A 22,583-nucleotide genomic window follows, 5' to 3' on the forward strand; every position below is an offset into this window, starting at 1 on the left:
TTTTTTATGGGTGGCCAATAACAGATGAAGAATATATTAAAAAATTAAGCACCCATCCATCATGAATCAATGCAGGTCTGATCAACAACAATTAAAACTCAACCATTCACTCACAATTTAGTTAATCAGTGTCAGTGGTGACTGGTAATCATTCCATGAGACACTATTCAAAAGGTTTACAGTGGAGAAAGATATAGTCCTTACTGTATGAGCTAGTTCACCTTAGGTTGTATAACACCATCTTTTAATTCATTCTCCAGGCATAAGGAAAGGATAGTGGAGTTCTGTATTTTTTCCTGAAATCTGAAATGATTGACTTGCTTTTTTCTTTTTTTCCCCATTAATGAAAGTTTGTGCAGCTGCACAAGAAAGCTCTAATTTCATTACAAATTACTCTGTGGTTTCTCCTTTTGAACTTTGGTGTTTTCCATCTCCCTTCTAAAACATCAACAAAAGCAAGAGTATTGTTGACATACTACTGAAATGAAACAAAGATCCATGGCAATTCATTCTCCACCTATTTTGAAGTTATTTCAAAGGCAGAGTCTCTCTCTTCTTTTTATTTTAGAATTCCTACTGAGTTTCCAATAATGTTTGACTTTCCTGCAACAAATCTTACCATAGATAGCAGCTAAACTGACTCTTTTATGCATCCAGTTTCAGACAACAGGTATAACCAAATCCCCCTAGATGCTTTTCTCTCCTTTCTCCAAGAATGTGCAGCAATGGAAAATAAGGAGGGGGAGGGAGGGCTTTTTCCATTCACTGCATGGAACGCAAGAACACTTGGCATTTTCACCAACCTTGTCCTGGAATTGGGTGGGTCTCGGAAAAAGCACAGACTTCAGTGGAAAATATATATGGGTTGCATGTGAAAAAGTATTTTAAACTATAAATTGGCCACATGCATTTAATTGAAAAAAAAAGTAATGATAATAATCCAAAGTCAAATTGTGAAATACTGCTGGCATGCAGGACTGGAAGTGACAAGGAGCTTCACCTCAGAAAAGCAACACTAGCATTTTACTAGCTGGATAGTTTCTCTCATATACAGCCCCCCCCCCAAAGGTTTGATGGTTTAAAAAGGGGGTGAGGTTGTAGTCCAAATTAAGAACTGGGTGCATAACTGCTGTTAGAAAAGAAATTAATAAATGCAGATGAAAATGCAGGGTTAAAGATGTTAAACCCTCAAAAACGCATCCCTAAATACAATTTTGTTCAAATATATTGACATGCTTTTTTTTAAAGTTAAGAATGAAGCACTGAAAAAAGCAAAACGAAGTTCTGAGGACGTAGGATGTAGTTCAAAAACAAGGGTAATGGTCCCAGTAGTTTGGTGCAGGATCCATCTTCAGAAGAAAAAAAAATAGGATATTTTGCAAAATATACTGAGAAGTTATATTTATGTAAATGTACTTTTTTCTTACAAGGCAATTACTGGATATCCAGGAGTATGATAGCAAGTAGATTATGGAAAATATGATTCAGAATCAGCACCCCTTTTTGTAGGATGTCTTTTTTCAAGCCATTATTTACATCTGGGTGAAAATATTAAACTACAGTCTATAGGCACTGCCTCAAATACAGAATGCAGAATACATGTATCTTTAGCCACTTTCATTCTTAAATATATATCTTTACTGTAGTATAATCCATATCTGAGGAAGAATTATGGTCTAAATATAGCAGACATTATTTCCATGGCACGTGTGCATCTTACATTTAGATATGAGAGGTCTCATAGGAAAGATTTGCTTGTGTTAGTCTCTGTTTTTAGCACACCATTTAAAATAACCCTAAAGGTGATGTTATCTGAACAATTTGATGATTGTCCCAGGAGAGAGGAATTAAACTGTGTTTATCTCCTGAAGCAATTAGCATTTCTTTAAGTATTATCATCATTTTACTATTCCTTTTAATATGAAACTGTGGTCAACAATTAGGAAATAACTTAAAGCATTGTAGGAACATTTTAAATATTATGCCTTTTGTATCACAAATTGCCCCTCTTTGTCAGTTAAGGCCTCCGTAATGGAGCAGAAGTTTGGATTTGTGGAAAAATAAGGACTGGGACCGTTCAATTTTCCTTATCCTTCTTAACTTCTCAGAAACTTTCAACATCATCAACCATGATAATAATGTTCAATACCAGCAACCAGCCAACCAACTTTTTTTGAAGAATTTGAGCAGGGGACAGGGAGCAATAATGTTGTGGTGGTTTTTTTGGCAGAGACCTCTAATTTATGGAGTGCCTTGGGGATCCCTTCTCTCTGCACTTATGTTTAATATTTGTACCAAACTGCTGGAAGTGACCATTCATTGGCACAGTGTTCAATAACACCAATATTTTGATGATAAGAGGCGTAGTGCTTAGAATGCAGTACTGCAGGCTAACTCATTGCTCACTCCAGGTGTTTGATTCTGAGCGGCTCAGGGTTGACTCAGCCTTCCATCCTTCTGAAGTCAGTAAAATGAGGACCCAGATTGTTGGGGGCAATATGCTGATTCTGTAAACTGCTTAGAGAGGGTTGTAAAGCACTACGAAGCAGTATATAAATCTAAGTGCTATTGCTATCCGTGAAAAATAATATGAAAATACTTACTTGGTGCCTGGAGGCTGTCAGGCTCAGTATGGGGAAGAAGAGACTATAAGTCTGATTTGTGGACCATGATAATTCTGATTTGATTCTGAATAGGTTATTCAGACCAGAGATGGTTCAACATTCAAGGTTCTCCTAGACACACATATCTTTCATAACAAAGGCTTTTTTACAGCTGCATCCTATGTACTACTTGTGACTGGAAGGCCCTGCTTACTGCAATGCACTCTTCATGGATCTGCTCTTGAAATGCATTGGAATCTACAGCTGGCAAAATGCAGCAGCCCAGGCAGTGATGATTATGTTGTGATATATAGTTGACCTCACTGCTTCTGAGCTTCACTAGATAAAAGTCAGCTTCTGGATACAATCCAACTTGCTGGTCGTCAACTTTCAGGCCACATAGCCTTCAGACCTGCTTATCTCAGTGACTGCCTTCTTCTGTATTCATATGTTCATTAAAAAAGGACAACAAAGAATGTTCTTTCTGCGCCAACTCAGTAAGCTCAAACTGCCCAAGGAGCTGCTGATCCAATTCTACAGAGGAATTATTGAGTCTGTCATTTGCACCTCTATAACTGTCTGGTTCGGTTCTGCAACCCAACAAGAAAAGCACAGACTTCAGAGGATAATTAGAACTGCAGAAAAAATAATTGCTACCAACCTGCCTTCCATTGAGGACCTGTATACTGCACGAATCAAGAAGAGGGCCGTGAAAATATTTGCAGATCCCTCGCATCCTGGACATAAACTGTTTCAACTCCTACCCTCAAAACGATGCTATAGAGCACTGCACACCAGAACAACTAGACACAAGAACAGTTTTTTCCCGAAGGCCATCACTCTGCTAAACAAATAATTCCATTAACACTGTCAGACTGTTTACTGAATCTGCACTACTATTAATTGTTTCATAGTTCCCATCACCAATCTCTTTCCACTTATGACTGTATGACTATAACTTGTTGCTGGCAATCCTTATGATTTATATTGATATATTGACCATCAATTGTGTTGTAAATGTTGTACCTTGATGAACGTATCTTTTCTTTTATGTACACTGAGAGCATATGCACCAAGACAAATTCCTTGTGTGTCCAATCACACTTGGCCAATAAAATTCTATTCTATTCATTTATTTTATTTTATTTTATTTTTATTTTATTTATTTGTCACAACAGTATATATAAGCATAAGTATGAAATAACTATACAATATATAAGCATAAATATAATCATAAGTATGTGTAATAACTATACGAAATTGGATACAATCAAAGGGAACATTAGGACAGGAACAGTAGGCACGTTGGTGATCTTATGCACACCCCTTACAGACCTCTTAGGAATGGGGTGAGGTCAATAGTAGATAGTTTTTGGTTAAAGCTTTGGGGATTTTGGGAAGAGACCACAGAGTTTGGTAGTGCATTCCAGGCATTAACAACTCTGTTACTGAAGTCATATTTTCTGCAATCAAGATTGGAGCGGTTCACATTAAGCTTAAATCTATTGTGTGCTCATGTATTGTTGTGATTGAAGCTGAAGTAGTCTTCAACTGGAAGGACATTTGATTCTATGAGTTAAACTCAGGTCATGTCGAAGGCGGCGGAGTTCTAAATTTTCTAAACCCAGGATTTCAAGTCTGGTGGCATAGGGTATTTTGTTGTAATTAGAAGAGTGGAGTACTCTTCTTGTAAAATATTTCTGGACACGTTCAATTGTATTAATGTCCATAATGAGGTATGGGTTCCAGACGGGCGAGCTGTATTCAAGAATCGGTCTAGCAAATGTTTTAAATGCTCTGGTTAGTAGTGTAGTGTTTCTGGAGAAGAAGCTACGCAAGATTAAGTTTACAACTCTTAAAGCCTGTTTTGCGATGTAGTTACAGTGAGCTTTGGCACTTAGTTCATTTGATATGAAAACTTCAAGGTCTTTAATGGGGTGAAGGTCATCTACAAGGTAATGTCCACCAAGCTTGTATTTAGTGTTCAGATTCTTTTTTCCAATGTGTAAGACAGAGCATTTGTTGGTTGAGATTTGGAGTTGCCAAGTTTTTTACCATTACGACACAAAGTCAAGGTCTTTTTGAAGGGTAGCTGTATTGTTGGTAGTGTTAAATAGTTTAACATCGTCAGCGAAGAGAAATACTAGAAATTCAACTAGAGCAATAGGTTCAATTCTCTCTAGACCCCATGTTTATAACCTGTCACCTGATATAGCCTTGACAGGCTTGACACAAACATTTCCAGCAGTTATCCCTGTATTTGAAACTTCTCTCTGAAGAGTTGTGGTCAGCTTTGTCTTTCTTGCATTTAAGAATGCTATGAAGACCTACCAGTCTGTCCTTGCAAAGAAAAAGGATACACTATGACAGAAAGTGTTTTTCACTTGACTTTGTGCTTCTTTGTTTTATAATTTCTTAACTTTGTCATTTTTTATATATATATTGGGATCTTTGGGAGGAAAAGGATGGCGCAAAAGTGAATTTAAACAAATAAACAAGTATTTCAAAACTAAATATTATTGCTTATTAGGTTTAATTTCAGTTTTTGCACTGCATATCAATCTGGCAATTGCTTGAGTTCCAGTGAATACACCCAATTGTGCAATTGTGAGAAGTAATTCCTCATTCCATTTCATTTCAAGGGAGGGATTTGAAACTCATAGCTAAAACTATGTATATATACATATATGACTTATGGTATTAATTATATACATACGAGTCTTTCCATTCAAAACAATAACTAGTTTTTACTTGCACAAATTCCCTATGTGCATTTAAACATAAGTAGGTCTCTAGAGAGTAGGTCTCTAGAGTAGGTCTCTGGGACGCGGTGGCTCAGGGGCTAGGAAGTTGAGCTTGTCGATCGAAAGGTCGGTAGTTCGGCAGTTCGAATCCCTAGTGCTGCCGTGTAATGGGGTGAGCTCCTGTTACTTGTCCGAGCTTCTGCCATCCTAGCAGTTTCGAAAGCACGTAAAAATGCAAGTAGGAAAAATAGGGACCACCTTTGGTGGGAAGGTAACAGCATTCCGTATGCCTTTGGCATTGAGTCATGCCAGCCACATGACCACGGAGAGGTCTTCGGACAGTGCTGGCTCTTCGGCTTTGAAACGGAGATGAGCACCGCCCCCTAGAGTTGGCAACGACTAGCACGTATGTGCGAGGGGAACATTTACCTTTACCTTTTAGGTCTCTAGAAGAGGTGAATTGTGGTTTGGATGATATCAGTAATTGACATGATTACTCCCTTGCTGCAGTCTATTTCTCTGCACTGCCAAGGGGCCCTTGTTTTTTGTTGATGTCTGCTGGCTCTGATGAAATGGCTATTTAGACAAAGCCATGAAAAAGAAAATATCTATCTGAGCTTACTACGTCTTATGGCAATGTTATATAGGGTCATTTGAATGGCAATGTTAGCAATAGTACTTAGACTTATATACTGCTTTACAGGGCTGTACAGCCCTCTTTAAGTGGTTATAGAGTCAGCATATTGCCCCCAGCAATTTGGGTCCTCATTTTAGCCACTTCAGAAGGATGGAAGGCTGAGTCAACCTTGAGCCTGGTGAGAACTGCCAAATTGCAGTCAGCCGGCAGTCAGCAGGAGAAGCCTGTAGTACTGCACTCTAACCACTGCATCACCATGGCTCATTATGCTGTGTTTTGAGTACACAATAAATGAAAAGAACACACACACACACACACACACACAGAGTTATATGTTGCAAAGTGTGTGGAAGCTGCAAATTATGTTACTTGTTTCAAGTATACAATATCAATTCTCTAAAGTTTGATGGTGTTTATGTTTGTCTGGATATCAGTCCATCTGATACCCATAGCATGCCTTCACACAAACTCTATAAGTAATTAAATGGAGGGGCTACAATCCAGAAAGATTAATTATGCTATCTCTCACTGTTATAGTGGTACAATTTAGTTATCAACATCAGGTTCAACTAAATTCTGATCAAACTTTTGCTAAAACCCGTAGTTGCAAATGAATGTTTCAATGTAATTTTTTATCAAAGGGACTTAATTATTATCATCATTCTTTGCATCTAGATTTTACTACATCTTCTTTCTGTGTCCCAGAGCAGGGATTTGGCACTGAAAACATATTCTGGCATTTGACCATTAATCATCTGACTTAGATCTTAACTTTGCATATGGTATGCAAAACAAAACAAAATGCTAGTGTGATCAGGTAGATGGAATTTTCTATGGACACAGCTACTTACTGTGAAACAGAATCCTGCTTGGATGGTTAGATAAAGATAAGCCTTCCCTGAAGTCTGGAGAAAGCAGCCTGCTTAAAATTATTGGGAAATGACAGATGTAAACTAATGAAATTATAAATATGATTTAAAAATGATATATGTTGTAAGAAGAAACACCTGCAGTTTGATTGTAATTGGAACAAAATGCCATAACAACAATATGAAAGGAAGGAAGGAAGGAAGGAAGGAAGGAAGGAAGGAAGGAAGGAAGGAAGGAAGGAAGGAAGGAAGAAAGAAAGAAAGAAAGAAAGAAAGAAAGAAAGAAAGAAAGAAAGAAAGAAATGGATGGTTAGCAACTCAGATAAATTTAACCTACTAACCCTATTAATAGTGGGATTTTTCCCATAATCTTTAACCAATTAAGAATTATAGCAGTCCCTACAAATCTGGGGACTGCAAAGCAAGTTCAAAATGGATGTACCAGAGAATAAACTCCCCAATGATGTTCCTGTTCTCACCTCAGACTGGGTTTTAGATTAATATGTACTTTTCATCTGCAATTCCTGCCAAACTTAAAGTTTAGTAAGATAATATATGTGATATGACATAAAGCCCTCAGGAGATACAAATACTAAGTATTATTATTTTTATTTTTAAAAAACGTTTTATTAGATTATACAACGGTGTAGTGGACTTCTTCCTCCTCTTCGCTGGTTGACTCACGATAGGTTTCTTCGTGGTGGACTGTGCTCGGCTTTGCGCCCGCCATCGGCGTGAGTCGCTTTGTAAGGTGTCTGCTGCATGGTTGGACATCTCATGGGCTCTGGCTTCGTCCAGGCGTTTGCCAATGTCAGGTTGCTCTTGGCTAGCAACCGTCTCCTCAAACGGATGTCTCTGACCCCCGTATAAGTTGTTCCAGCAGCTCTTCGTCCAGATCGCGGTACTGCAATGCTTGGAGGCTTGTCTCAGGGCTGCCATGTAGTCGCTGATAGACTCGCCTTCTTGTTGCCTGCGAACCGCCCTGAGTCCCTAGGGAGATAGGGCGGTATATAAATGTGATAAAATAAATAAATGGAGAAAAGAAAAAAGTGTTGACTTCCGACTCCCTCTGTTGCAATAGAATAAAGCATTAACATCGAACCTCAAGTTTCTACTTTTCCATAATCTTTAACCAATTAAAATTATAGCAGTCCCTACAAATCTGGGGACTGCAAGCAAGTTCAAAATGGATGTACCAGAGAATAAACTCCCCAATGATGTTCCTGTTCTCACCTCAGACTGGGTTTTAGATTAATATGTACTTTTTATTTGCCTGTGAACCGCCCTGAGTCCCTAGGGAGATAGGGCGGTATATAAATGTGATAAAATAAATAAATGGAGAAAAGAAAAAAGTGTTGACTTCTGACTGCCTCTGTTGCAATAGAATAAAGCATTAACATCAAACTTCAACTTTTACTTTTCCATAATCTTTAACCAATTAAAATTATAGCAGTCCCTACAAATCTGGGGACTGCAAGCAAGTTCAAAATGGATGTACCAGAGAATAAACTCCCCAATGATGTTCCTGTTCTCACCTCAGACTGGGTTTTAGATTAATATGTACTTTTTATTTGCCTGTGAACCGCCCTGAGTCCCTAGGGAGATAGGGCGGTATATAAATGTGATAAAATAAATAAATAAATGGAGAAAAGAAAAAAGTGTTGACTTCCGACTCCCTCTGTTGCAATAGAATAAAGCATTAACATCGAACCTCAAGTTTCTACTTTTCCCATAATCTTTAACCAATTAAGAATTATAGCAGTCCCTACAAATCTGGGGACTGCAAAGCAAGTTCAAAATGGATGTACCAGAGAATAAACTCCCCAATGATGTTCCTGTTCTCACCTCAGACTGGGTTTTAGATTAATATGTACTTTTCATCTGCAATTCCTGCCAAACTTAAAGTTTAGTAAGATAATATATGTGATATGACATAAAGCCCTCAGGAGATACAAATACTAAGTATTATTATTTTTATTTTTTAAAAACGTTTTATTAGATTATACAATAAAATACAAAAATATAAAGGGAAATAGGAGGACACAGTGGGGAGGAGAAGAGGAAAGAAAAATGGGGAGGGGATGGACGCTCCATGGCATAGGGCCGGGCTACTTACGGGACCGCCTACTGCTACCGAATACCTCTCACCGACCCGTGCGCTCTCACAGAGAGGGACTCCTCAGGGTGCCGTCAGTTAGGCAGTGCCGTCTGGCGACACCCAGGGGAAGGGCCTTCTCTGTGGGGGCTCCCACCCTCTGGAACGAACTCCCCCCAGGACTTCGTCAACTTCTGGACCTCCGAACCTTCCGTCACGAGCTTAAAACACATTTATTCATCTGCGCAGGACTGGATTAGATTTTAAATTTATACTGGTTTTAATGGGTTTTATTATTTATGTTGCTTTTTAATAATTCGGTCATGTAGAATAAGTTTTTTAACTGTTGTTTTAGTCTGTATTTGTATGTACTTTTTTATTTGCCTGTGAACCGCCCTGAGTCCCTAGGGAGATAGGGCGGTATATAAATGTGATAAAATAAATAAAATAAATAAATAAATGGAGAAAAGAAAAAAAAGTGTTGACTTCTGACTGCCTCTGTTGCAATAGAATAAAGCATTAACATCAAACTTCAACTTTTTACTTTTCCATAATAATATAAACTAGCAATTTTTATAAAAACAAATCAATCTAATCAGTAAAACCCAAAATTTCATTTCTTTTCCACCTCAAGAACAAAGTCCAGAAGGGATCTCCATGTAGCAACAAAAGTACTTATGTTCTTTGATCAAAACGGTCAATTTAACCATCTCTGCCAACTCCATCAACTTCTGTAACCACTTATCCATGGTGGGAATCAAAATATCCTTCCATTTTTGTGTATACAATAGTTTTGTTGTCGTCAACATATATAAGATCAGAGTTTCATTTTTTCCCCCAAGTCTTTTTCCATTAAACCCAAAAGAAAAGTTTCTGGTTTCATCTTTATCCTCATTTTAAGAATTTTATAAATCTTACTCCAAAATTTCTTTGCTTTATCACATGTCTACCATAAATGATAAAAGGTCCCACAAATATTAAGTATTATTATTGTGAATGGTTGTATAGTCAGCCAGATATTCAGATGGGATTTGGTAATTTTATCTACCTCTAGAATCCTTCCCAAGAATCTATGATAGGCAGATATCTGATGGTGTTAAAAGGATCATTGCAGGATGTAAACTGTTCCAAGTAAAGCTGCCTTCTACAATTGACTGATGGTGAATTTGTCAATGACAATGGTGTTCAAGTGGTGCTCCATTAATTTGGAATTGCATTCAAGGTGTCTATTACTATTGATACTAGCTTTGCTTTCTTTTGCCACAGTCATTCTATGTCTATTTGCAGGTCTTTGTATTTTGTGATTTTCTCCAGTTCTTTCTCAAAATGATAGAAATATTTATTTCCTGTTTTGTCTTCATTATCTACCTGCTATTGTTTTTCTGTTTTGGGGTGAATGTCTCCACAGCCAGCTTCATTTTATTGAGGGATGGAAAACAAGACTATTACCATCAGTAGTAACTTACTAGTGAAAGCGCTAGTAATTATTTTAGGGAATGTGTCAGCTTTTCTTGAATTGCAGAAATGTAAGATGAAAAAGCTGTTTCATAATATAAGGGATGTAAGATAAACAAAGTAACTGAAAGGAGATGTGGAATTGGATGAAATGTGGAACTAGCAAGACAATAATAAAACCACAGCAAGTTGATCTGAATGCTCTGACATTTTATAAACACACATCAAAGATGTATGACCAGTCAGGAAATGGTGGGGATAATGGTGGGGATATGGTGGGGATAATCATCTCCTATCTGTGGAGTGTTACTCATAAAATTATCAGCTATATACTAAAAGAAAGTTAGAGACAGAAATCTATCACTTGGATAATTTTATCTTTTCATATTGATGAAAAGTGCTATCTTTACTTTTTCAATATGTTTTTTTTAATTTAATTTTTTAAAAATACAATAAAATTATAAAAAATAAAGGAAAATAAAAAAAAGAATATAGAAAAAAAGAAGAAAGGCAAAGAAAAATACAGAATGTTCACTTCCACTCTTGTTTCTAACTTTTTTTAATCCCTAAATCCATAGATCATCAATTCATTATTTGCTTCCTTCAACAAAAAGTCCATGTGCAGTTTCCAGTCTTTCAAAAAAGGATTTTTCATTTAGAATAGACTAGAATAGAATTTTTTATTGGCCAAGTGTGATTGGACACACAAGGAATTTGTCTTGGTGCATATGCTTTCAGTGTATATAAAAGAAAAGATACCTTCATCAAGGTACAACATTTACAACACTTAATGATAGTCATAGGGTACAAAATGCTCTCAGTATATATAAAAGAAAAGATACCTTCATCAAAGTATAACACTTACAACACTTAATGATAGTCATAGGGTACAAAAATTTTCCCTGACAAACATTTTTATGTGCTTCTTAGTGAAAAAGTGGCTTTTAAAATTTGTTATTGTTCAGTCATTAAGTCTGTGACCCTATGACCATAGCATGCCAGGCCCCCCTTCTCCTCCTCCACTACCTCCTGAGTTTGCCCAAACACATGCCAACTGAACTGATGACACTATCTAACCATCTCACCCTCTGCTGCCCGTTCTCCTTTTGCCTTCATTCTTCCACAACATCAGATCTTTTTCAATGCGTCCTCTCTTCTCATTTGGTAGGCAAAGTATTTGAGCTTCAGATTAAGTATCTATCCTTCCAAAGGCCAATCAGGATAAATTTCCTTTAGGATTGACTGATTTGATCTCCTTGCAATCCCAAATGACTGTCACGAGGCTTCTCCAGCATTACAATTCAAAAGCATCAATTCTTAGTTTATCAGCCTTCCTAAATTGCTCCAACTGGCTTTTTAAATAGGAATGAATTAAAGTAAATTGTGATTTTTCATGATATTAAGCCAGTTCATCAGTGAAAAAACACACAAATAGCAGATATGCTTGAGGATTTTGTTTAGCCTGCATTTTGAAGTAAACCAACTCTGTCTGTATCTTATATGCTTATGGTTTTGATTTTGCAATTCTTCAAATTTTGAAAATAGTGTTAAACTCAAAATGAACATTAAAATCTACACTTAGGATAAGATCATTTGGGATTTTGGGGGAAAATACCTTTAAATGCTTATGTGTGTATGCATTGTACAAATTGGGAAAAAAAGGAATTAACTGATTAATGTGAAATAGTATGGAAACAATTAAAAATTAAAAACAGAATTGACTAGACTTTAGGTAGCAATTGATTTAAAATGGAAAAAGACTGCTTCTATTGTACTCTAATTCTGACCAACCATTTATTTTTTTTAATTGAAGATTGAAGTGAATGGATTAGAAACATGATTAAGATAAAATATTAATGGAATAGAGGAAAGCAGAATACAAGGCACTTTAGGTTTAAGAAACAGATAACCATGTGCAACACATCCATCTGGTAAACAGAAAAGAGACATCAGAGGTGCTGAGACCTCATTAAAAGTAAGGAGAAAATAAAACTTGCAAATAAATCCTGTTTATTAAAGTTAATAAAGTGAATAAATCCTGTTGTTTTTTCAGGATTCTGTTCTTGGCTGTATTACTCATTCATCTACTTATGGTGGTAATCATAGTAGGTTTGTTTCTTTCTGTGTAAATAAAGTTGGGCAGGGATACTTGCTTCTCCATGGAACTATGGGGTTCAGATTAGTGTCTGAACCCCAAATTTTTTAGATTTGAAAATGTAAAATGATTCAGAACTGAAATGCTTAATATTGTTTTTAAAAATACATGTGGGTGATAAGATCTCTGTAACCTGCTTTTAACCTGGCACATGGCTCTGATTTAATGGAGTGGAAAGTTTAGCTCTTTGGCAAGCTAAACCTTGTTGAAAATTGCTGTCTTAAGAAGGCAGATAATAGTTATGCAGCATGAATAGGATCAAAGGTGAGACAGAAAGAGATGGAAAATACCAATCTTTCTTTTGGAAGCTAGTTGTGTTAATGAAGATCCACTGTGATGATGTTTGAATTCAAGGAAGTTGGGAATCAGTTCCTGGCAGGAGAGATGCAAAACGTCTTAGCATTTTGTACTTCAGGAAGTCAGTCATTTTTTAAAAAATGAAAACAACAGGTCACAAGGATTCTTTGCATAAAATATTTTTTATTCCATTCCCTTTGTTAAAATTATTCTTAAATAAAATAACTGATATAGAATTTGATGCAATTTTTCTTTAAAAAAAATTGTGGCTCCAAAACCATGAAACACAGTAAAAAAATTCCAGACAAAAAAAAATAGTAAAACATACCAGATTTTTAAGGTCGACAAACAACTGTAACTATATGTAAGCCTTTGGCATGAGTCTGGCTATAATTATATTTCTAAAAGTTTAACCCAGTAATATATCCAACTCAAGCCTATTCATTAAAAAAAAAATTGATGATAACAGACTGTAGCTAAATACTGTGTGCCTTGAATGCCATTTAGGTGTAAAATACAGAGATGATCTTTCAGAGAGATCTTTTATATACATATACATATATATATATGTATGTATGTATGTTTTCTGAGGTTTTCGCGGGTGTTTGTATGTAGGTCTTTGGTTATTCGGGTTTTCTTCCAGGTAAAATTGGAAGTGTCTTGGCGACGTTTTGACGAAGTCTCATTCGTCATCTTAGGCTTCAGCTTCGTGCTTCTGGGAGCAATGTTGCTCCCAGAACAACATTGCTCCCAGAAGCACAGCTGAAGCCTGAAGATGACGAATGAGACTCGTCAACGTCGCCAAGACACTCAATTTATGAGAAACCCGAATAACCAAAGACCTACATATATGTGTGTGTGTGTGTGTGTGTGTGTGTGTGTGTGTGTGTGTTTTCTGAGGTTTTGCGGGTGTTTGTATGTAGGTCTTTGGTTATTTGGGTTTTCTCCCCTGTAAAATTGGAAGTGTCTTGGTGACGTTTCGACGAAGTCTCATTCGTCATCTTCAGGCTGGTGTTTACAGCTTCGTGCTTCTATGAGCAATTGACATAGACATGCTTCTAGGAGCAATAAATACCTGCAGTATTCAGAGTCCATCTTTAGTAGTTGGTAAAGGAAACACTGGGATATATTTCTAGAGCTGTATGAAGCCTGGATTATTTTTTTTAAATGAAGAAGATATTTAAAACATTGAAATATGATAATATTTAAATTCAATAACCAATATGATAAGAATATTCTTACATCATAAACCTGCCTAAAGTTAATTGCAAGTATCTGAAACACAAGTTGTTGAACTTACCACTGAGCAACACAAAAATTCAGGATACATTTCCTCATGTATAACATTCTGTCTTGATTATTTGTCTTCTCTGGGAATTGTTTTTCTTTTTGGGGGGAGGGGGTGTGAATGGGAAGAATGTTGGGGCTTCTAACAAGTCATTGAGCTTTTACAATTTATGGTTTATTGGTCATATTAGTTCAATAGGAAATAAAACTGTCATAGAAAAACCCACAATGAATAACATGTTCATGTCCCCTTTCTGCAAATACATGAATGCACATGGAGGTGTAGCCTCATATAACATTTACTCATCTTAAAACTTCTCATTTTCACCAGCGCCCCAGTCCTCACTTCAAAAGTTATAGGAACTATGTCAGCTTGCTTCCAAACATTCTCATTCCTCAGCTTTGTGAGTTTCAAGAAACATTTCCCACATAGACATGCATTATTTATACCACATGAACCATAGGACATGGTTAGAGGCAGGAAAGCCAGATCCATTCTCTCTTTTCTCTGTACGTCACAATCCCAGAAAAGAGGAGCATCTGACAATTCATGACAGGAGAATTTTAATTTAAAAAAGTAGGTTTTTTTAACCTTACCTCAGAATTAGACTGGAGAATACATAAACCCATCATGTGTCAGTGGCATTGAAAAGATTCTGAAATGGACTCACATTTATAGAAGTAGCTGGAATACCCAGTGTTACGACAGAGAAATTGGAATAAACAAAGCAGAGGTTTGGAAAGAATGTGATCGTTTATGCTTCCAGGCGTTAAGTCAGTCAAAATTGGGAGGAAGGAGGTGGGGGGGGGAGATTGTTTCTGAGGAGACATTTACTGCGTGCTTCAGGGTCTTTTCCTCTTGTACAGCTAGTATAGGCAACCGTCATTGCACTGGAAGTGAACATCCAATAATCAAGACAGCACGGCATTCCCTGCAACCCTTCTTTAATCTGATAAACATGGCACAGAGAAGAGGTGGAATTCTTTATATGCATTTCTTTGGGTTTTAAGTTAAAAACAACAGGAATTCAGGATCATGTGAGAAGAGAGATGATGAAAGAAACAGAATGCAGGAAGTCAGGGGAATACAAGAGGCCAGGATCGGATGGGATCCATTCCAGAACATGAAAGGAAGTGACTAAACTGATACATGAATGTTACCTAATAAAGCAACACAAATGGAGAGCGGAAGACACCAAGGACTGGTGAGATGCTATTCTAATACTTAAATGTTTATAGGTCAAAATCCAGAAATGCATAAGTTTAGAACACTGGTAATAGAAAAGAGGCTGCTTTGAAATATGGTGAGAAAAAAAAGCCTCTGGACCAGTGGATGAGGAAGACTGATAGACAATAAGGCAGTTATCTTTGTAGGTCTTGCAGGGACAGGCTGGTGGTGCTTGGGAGGTTTCTTAATTTTTAAGAGAGCCTGGAGCTGTAGCATTCAAAGTGCTATCCAGGGAAACTGCTTTGTCTTGTCTTGGAAATTCACAAATCTTCAGCCAACTTGTCACATACCTCAAAAGATTAACATGGGCTGATTTCTAGCCCTCAAGGTTCCCAGGCTCAACAAATCTTCTTTGAAGCTCAGCCTGACAACATCTGGAATCAGAGTTCAAGAAATGAGGGCAACTTTTTTCTTCTTGACAGACATCACTTCCTAAGGCAATGTAAGATTTACAAAATTAGGCATGTTTAATAATAACATTGAAAGGAGAGCGGCTTCTTTTTTTAAAAAAAGTTTTTGTATGTGTATTTTTAAACTTGTTTCATGATATTGTTGTGCCAACAAGCCTTGGAGAAATTGAAATACAAGAGTTTCTATTAACACCTCAATTGTCATGTACCAAGGACATATGAACATTGACATTTACTTTCATTCATCTAGTTCTAGATTATCTACAGACTGGGAGAAGATCTCTAGGTATTGCACTCCAATCAGCTCCAGGCCTATTTTGAAAAGCCAGGAATTTAAACCCATCATATTTTGCATGTAAAGCAGGGATATCTATAGCCTTTGTCCAGTAAGGGAAAAACTATCACTTTCTCCATAATAATTAACACCCCCTTTTACTAAAAAAATTGCAATTTTTTAATTATTACTTCTTCTTGAAAGATATTAATTAAATTCTTAATCAATTTACACAGGGGCAATTTCATGGCTGTAGTTATTCCTAACATAGACAGTATTATGTAGCTTTGAGAAAGTTACAAATGTTCAGAGCAAAATGTTCTAAGTTCATATTATACCACTTTCCAAGTTTTGGGCTTCCACTGATGAAGATATTTATGAATTATAGTCATATAAGAAACAACAGCCCCTACCCCCACAAAAAAGTTATTTCTGATCCATACAGTGACCTATTAATAGAGAATTACCCATGATCACCTGAGTTTAAAAAAGAACAAGACACGGGAAGAAGAGAGAAGAGTTCATCCTTGAAATTTTCCCAGGACATTTTTCCCTGTCCAAAATCTGGCAAAGACAGTTAATCTTCTTGATTTTCTGTGCCATACATTCATTTAAAATATTTGGTTTGTGATGATTTTCATGTCATTCTCATAGATGCATTTCCCTTTTTATGTCTCCAATATTAGTTTCTCCAAAAAGTATTTCTAATGAGTTGCCCTGTCCCTTTCTTTATTGTTCTTGCCTGCAGCGCTAATGCTTTGAATCTCCTTTTCCTGTTTATTATCTGGATATCTTGCACAGTGTGCATGTTTGGGTGTGATTATTGATTTTGCAGTCCTGCTTACAGAGAATCTCAATTCCTTTGGTTGTTTTGGGGTTCGGGAGTTGTATGTAAGCTGTTCAAGGAAGTAAAAATAAATGTTAATTTATTTTCAGCCTGCCAGCAGTGATTCAGTTATGGGTGCAAACATAAATATTTTACTGACAAAACAGGAAAGTTGCACTAATGAATAATTACACTGTTATCCTGGGCTGGCACAAATATCTACTACAAATTCATATTTAGTTTCCAGAAATGTTCTTTTAAGTAGCTACACCAGGGACAAGTATGTTTTCCCCACCCTCCTTGTGCTTCATAAAAATGAGCTACTTATTAAAAGCTCTCTCCTGAAGCAAAACAATGGAACAAAATAATACTATCAGCAACAACTGCCAAAGTACAAAGGATGCGAGTTTAGAGGATGGCTTTTTTTTTTTCTAAGTTCAGGAAGTTTTGTTATTGGAAACTCCTCTTAACTTGCTCTTGCTTTGTACTACGTAACCACTGTCTGGTTCTGGATATTGTGTCCTTTTTTGGTCCCATTTAATGTCTTCTGTATTTGCTAAGGGATGGGCCCTAGTGCTATTCAGAAAGCTGAATTTGTGAATCACCTCCTGTTTTCCGCTGAGTCTTTGAAATTGGAGAGGCTCATGATATAAACAGCCTTGAAGAATTTTCAGGTGCAAAGATTTCTTTCTATGCACTTACAAAACTGCTAGCTCTTCTTTTCCTTTTGACCCCACTATGTGCAAAGTACGATTTGTGAAAATCATGATCAAAATGCTTATTTAAATTTTTCAGAGCGAGAAAAATACAGAACGTATTAGGGGAAAATGAGGTTGGGAAATGAAAAGTAAATCAATACAGTAATGAGAAGTAGATCTCCTGAGTGTTTGGATCAAGTTTATCTCATTAATTAATTACTTTCTTGTCTTGCCTAATAAATGTGAGAATATTCTAAATAGTAAATGGAATTGATTTGTTAAAGCAAAGACTTATCACGTATATTGACACAGAAGTAGAAAAAAATGCCACTACTTTCTGTTCACTTCATTGTACGTTGCCAGTGATAAATTTCATTTATAATATTTTTATTATATAATAATTTTTACCTATGTGAATGATACGCAACTTCCATTGTTTAGTTTTGGTATCTGTTATCAGAATATCTTGCGGTGCTTTTTAGACAGTAACTATTATCCCTCCCCTCTCTCTCCTTAGGTCTGAAGAGCAAGTAATGGAAGCAACACAGATCAGTATGTCACAAGCCTCACTAGTCAATGGCAGCATCACTGCTAAAATGAAGAGAAACAAACCTCGTGTGATGTCTAAAAGTGGTCACAGCAATATCAGAATTGACAAGGTAGATGGTATTTACCTGCTTTATCTTCAGGACCTGTGGACCACAGTTATTGACATGAAATGGAGATACAAACTTACATTATTTGCTGCTACTTTCATCATGACTTGGTTTCTGTTTGGAGTCATTTACTATGCCATTGCATTTCTTCATGGAGATCTGGAAGAGAGCAGATACCCTCAAAAACATGTCCCTTGTGTCATGAATGTAGATTCACTAACTGGGGCATTTCTCTTTTCTTTGGAATCCCAAACAACCATTGGTTATGGCTTTCGGGTTATCACTGAGGAATGTCCTCATGCTATTTTTCTCTTGGTGGCTCAGTTAGTTCTCACTACGTTGATTGAGATTTTCATTACTGGAACTTTCCTGGCCAAAATTGCTAGACCTAAAAAAAGAGCTGAGACCATTAAGTTCAGTCATTGTGCTGTTATAACCAAACACAATGGACAGCTTTGCCTTGTAATCCGTGTAGCAAATATGAGAAAGAGCCTCCTGATTCAGTGCCAGCTAACTGGAAAGCTTCTTCAGACCTATGAAACCAAAGAAGGAGAAAGGATTCTGCTAAACCAAGCTAGTGTCAAATTCCACGTGGATTCATCATCAGAAAGCCCTTTCTTGATTCTACCTCTGACTTTTTACCACATTTTGGATGAGAGCAGCCCTTTAAATGACCTGACACCCCAAAATCTAAAGGAAAAGGATTTTGAACTCATTATCCTTTTGAATGCCACAGTAGAATCCACAAGCGCTGTATGCCAGAGCCGAACTTCATATATTCCAGAGGAGATCTTCTGGGGTTTTGAATTTCTGCCTGTGATTTCTCTTTCACAGAATGGAAAATACGTTGCAGATTTTAGTCAATTTGAGCTGATCAGAAGAAGCGTCGACTGTACATTATACAGTATAGACCCTGAAAAGCAAAAATTGGAAGAGCAATATAGAAAGGAAGATCAGAGGGAGAGAGAACGCAGAACCATGTTATTACAACAAAGTAATGTTTGATGACTCATCTATAACAATTTATACTGTATATAACATTTCTATCTGAAAATCGTTTACTCAAACACTATGATTTTATCAGAATGCATTATTAATTCTTTTTCAGTCTTTGCGTAACACATGCCACAACAATGGGAAATGGAGGTATACTTTGGGAGTATAGAAACCTGCCTTAACATGAAGAAGACTGTTATTATGACTAGCAGTGGCACACCAGAATTCCAGATACGGAATTTCACTAGCACTATCTGGAACTGGATCCATGGCATCTACTGACATCTTTCTCCAGTGCTGAAATGAATAGAATGGTTAGCACATTGACATTGTGCTGCCAATGAGTTTGTGATCTGCATCACTGGTGATGAGCTATGCTATTTTGTCCACTATAACACAGGGTAGAAAGTCAGTAGAGTTAATGGGTCTACTTCTTAACTCCTCCCTTCCTTCTTGCCATTAGAGACCAGATGTGGTTAGCATGTTGATCTTCAGAGCTATACCATTTTCCTGTTGGCTAGTGTTTGATATATGACAATTGATTTTTAATGGTTGTGCCTGAAGTTTGATATATTGAACATATTTTTCCAGATACAAAAGTTTGATATTTTGAACATATTTCTCCAGATATAAAAATCTACATTGGTGTTTGTTTTAAATATAAATAGCAATTTTGAAAAGTTTATTGACAGGAAGTATTATGAACACTGGTACTTTGTACAGTGACATCATGATATGATAAAGACAGTTTGTGTGATTCTGCCAAACTTCTTTTGTGTGGATCTTAATTGCTATTTTTTTAAATTGACTTTTTTTTCCTTGTCCAATTTAACTTTGTACATTATTGATAATGCATAAGGTCAAAATCAAAACGAAAAACAGAGGAAGATCAAGCTTTGCTCTGAGTTCCCTCATCAGCACATTACTGATCAAAAGCTTAATAGGAAGTTCTCACATTTTTATTTGTACCCCACCCTTATTATTTTTATAAGTAGATCAAGGTGCAACCCTATCCAATAAACCTTCCTTCTCCTATTGTCCGCAGAAGTCCCCCTTGTGAGGTGGGTTGGGCTGAGAGAGAGTGACTGGCCCAAAGTCACTCAGCTGGCTTTCATAACTAAGGGAGGACTTGAATTCACAGTTTCCCGCTTTCTAGTCTGGTGCCTTAACCATTAGACCAAACTGGTTCTTATATAAACAATGGTTTAAGGACAGTGCCTGCACACATCCTTTTTGGGGTCATTTTAGATGAGCAAAAAGAACAAAATAAATGACTCCATAACCTTTTTCTTGAGTACAAACTTCTTTTTGCCCAGATAGTCTTCAATTTACTCACCAATGCAAGTGATCATATTGGCCTACAATATATATCTCTCTCTCCCCTCCCATACTTTGAAGGACAGATTTAAAAACATGTAAGGGTGGTGTTGCAGACAACAATCATATAGGGGAAATTCTAGTAACTATATTTTGCTTTTATGAAGTAATCTATTTTAAAAAGTTGTTTAGCTTTGCTTTAGAAAACTGTTTAATGCTCTTAAATAAAGGATTCTGAAATAGTTACTGGCAATATTTGTTTGAACATGTTGTCTGTGAATGCCTGTTGTGCTATTAATAGGACATGTATAAATGGTACTGTCAGCAATTAGTTTTTGCAGACAACTATGTCACATGTCTCTAGTTACTGTCTGCTTGCATTTTCAAAGCACCAGAAAAATCATTTCCCCAGTTGTATATTGTCCTGCTCCTGGTAATACCACATTTTGGCAAATCATCCCAATCTCATTGTTCCTAGATCTATCTGCCTTCTGACATTCAGATCTGCCCTTGGGCTTATTTCATAACCAGTTTTTCTTTTAACTTTGAACATTAAGATGATATTGACTGGCTTTGCTCTTTGATTACTACTTTTCTGAAAAGAAAAAAAAAGTTTATGACAGAATTTATAACAAAGTCGTATTTTCTTGTGGTTAGACTATTATATAGATTCAGAGTTCAGTATCAGTCTTATATAGCAGAAGATAAACAGATGTTCATTTTTTTATATAAAAATAGCTAAACAAGAAAATATGGCATAATTATTTATTTGACCTGCTAAAGTCATAAAGAATTGAGTCTTTGATTTCTAACATAATTGTTGCAGAGGTTTTTTTTTTCCTTCTGAATGTCTTGCAAACATGTTTAGATTACTTACGTATTGTGTCATAATATGTAAGGTTTAAGTTAGAATAGAAGCATTTCCTTTTTAATTATTTGACATCACTAGCCATAATCCATATTAGATAATATCCCTGCATTAAAAGTGCAGGTTCTCTGTGAAAATATAATGATCTTGCCCTATTTTAATCCTTTCAGTTAAGTAAATAATTCATTGTTTAGAAATTGGACATGGACATAGTTATAATTCAACAACTATGATTCATTAAGTTAAATGATTACTTATTAACAACTGAGAATTTTTGCTGCTCAAAAATAATTTAGTGATAGTGTCTCAGTAGCTTACTTACACTTGTGGCACATCCAATTGTAATGGTGAAGGCACTGAATCCTGATTATTATTTGAGTAGGGTGTGTGGGGGTTATATTCCAAAAATAACCTTTTAAAAGAGCTGATTTGACCCTGGTGATCCATATTGATTAGAAAATTCATGGGAGAATAATCATCATATTTGTTGCATGTAACCAAAATTTTGGAGAAGATGTAATGGTATGCAAGAACAAGCTTGGGAGACAGGAGGGAGAAACACAGACTGGGCAACTGGTATGTAAAAAGTATCTCGGCCCATGAAAAGAGGAAACATTCTTTTTCATGCTCTCCCTCTTCTGTGAGCTACTTTTGTATGCTCTGGTTTCTCCCTTTTGTTACCTAAGATGATTCCCATGTACCATTTTAGAAAATTAGTCCAGCTTATGTTTAGTTTGAGATGTGAATTGAATGCCTTAAGCTTATAAAGAAGAAAATATAAACCTTTCTGTCATACTAACTTGAGACTGTTTACTAAAGGGGAATCTATGGGGCTGGAATAGTATAGTAACTGGAGTACATACCCAGCCATCTTGATGTGCCTCTCTAGTCTGGCATGACAATATTTTATCTAGAGGAGATTATAGTCTAGTTTAGACATGGTTCCAGATATTTGGTATTGTTTGTACAGATTCAGTTTTAAGCACAGTCTAAATTATTAATAAATGTAAATTTGAGATGCGAAGTTCTTAGTTTCAGATAACTCTGTATAATTTGGGCAGTAACTGCTAATGCAAAATTACACAAATAACCTCTAGAGTGAGGTTGTGTTGAATTTAGATGAATTTAGACAAAGAATTTATAGAGACAAAACTCTTCCTATACGGAT

At 36.4% G+C, this 22,583-nt stretch overlaps 1 protein-coding gene across 3 annotated transcripts in view; it reads left to right on the forward strand.

Annotated features, from left to right (window-relative positions):
• Positions 1–21,251, forward strand: part of KCNJ15 (potassium inwardly rectifying channel subfamily J member 15) — a 32,141-nt gene extending 10,890 nt beyond the window's left edge. Inside the window, exons 1-2 of one of the 3 annotated variants that reach the window (XM_058186011.1) lie at positions 14,973–15,347; positions 18,096–21,250. In XM_058186011.1, the coding sequence (XP_058041994.1) occupies positions 18,112–19,239 (1,128 nt within the window). In that variant the 5' untranslated portion in view covers positions 14,973–15,347; positions 18,096–18,111 and the 3' untranslated portion in view covers positions 19,240–21,250. Of the gene's footprint in view, positions 1–14,972; positions 15,348–15,370; positions 15,813–18,095 lie in introns of those variants that run through there. The other 2 variants (XM_058186010.1, XM_058186012.1) reach the window with 2 other exon arrangements.
• The last annotated feature ends 1,332 nt before the right edge of the window (positions 21,252–22,583 follow it).

The sequence above is a fragment of the Ahaetulla prasina genome, chromosome 5, assembly GCF_028640845.1.
Source record: "Ahaetulla prasina isolate Xishuangbanna chromosome 5, ASM2864084v1, whole genome shotgun sequence".
NCBI lineage: Eukaryota > Metazoa > Chordata > Lepidosauria > Squamata > Colubridae > Ahaetulla > Ahaetulla prasina.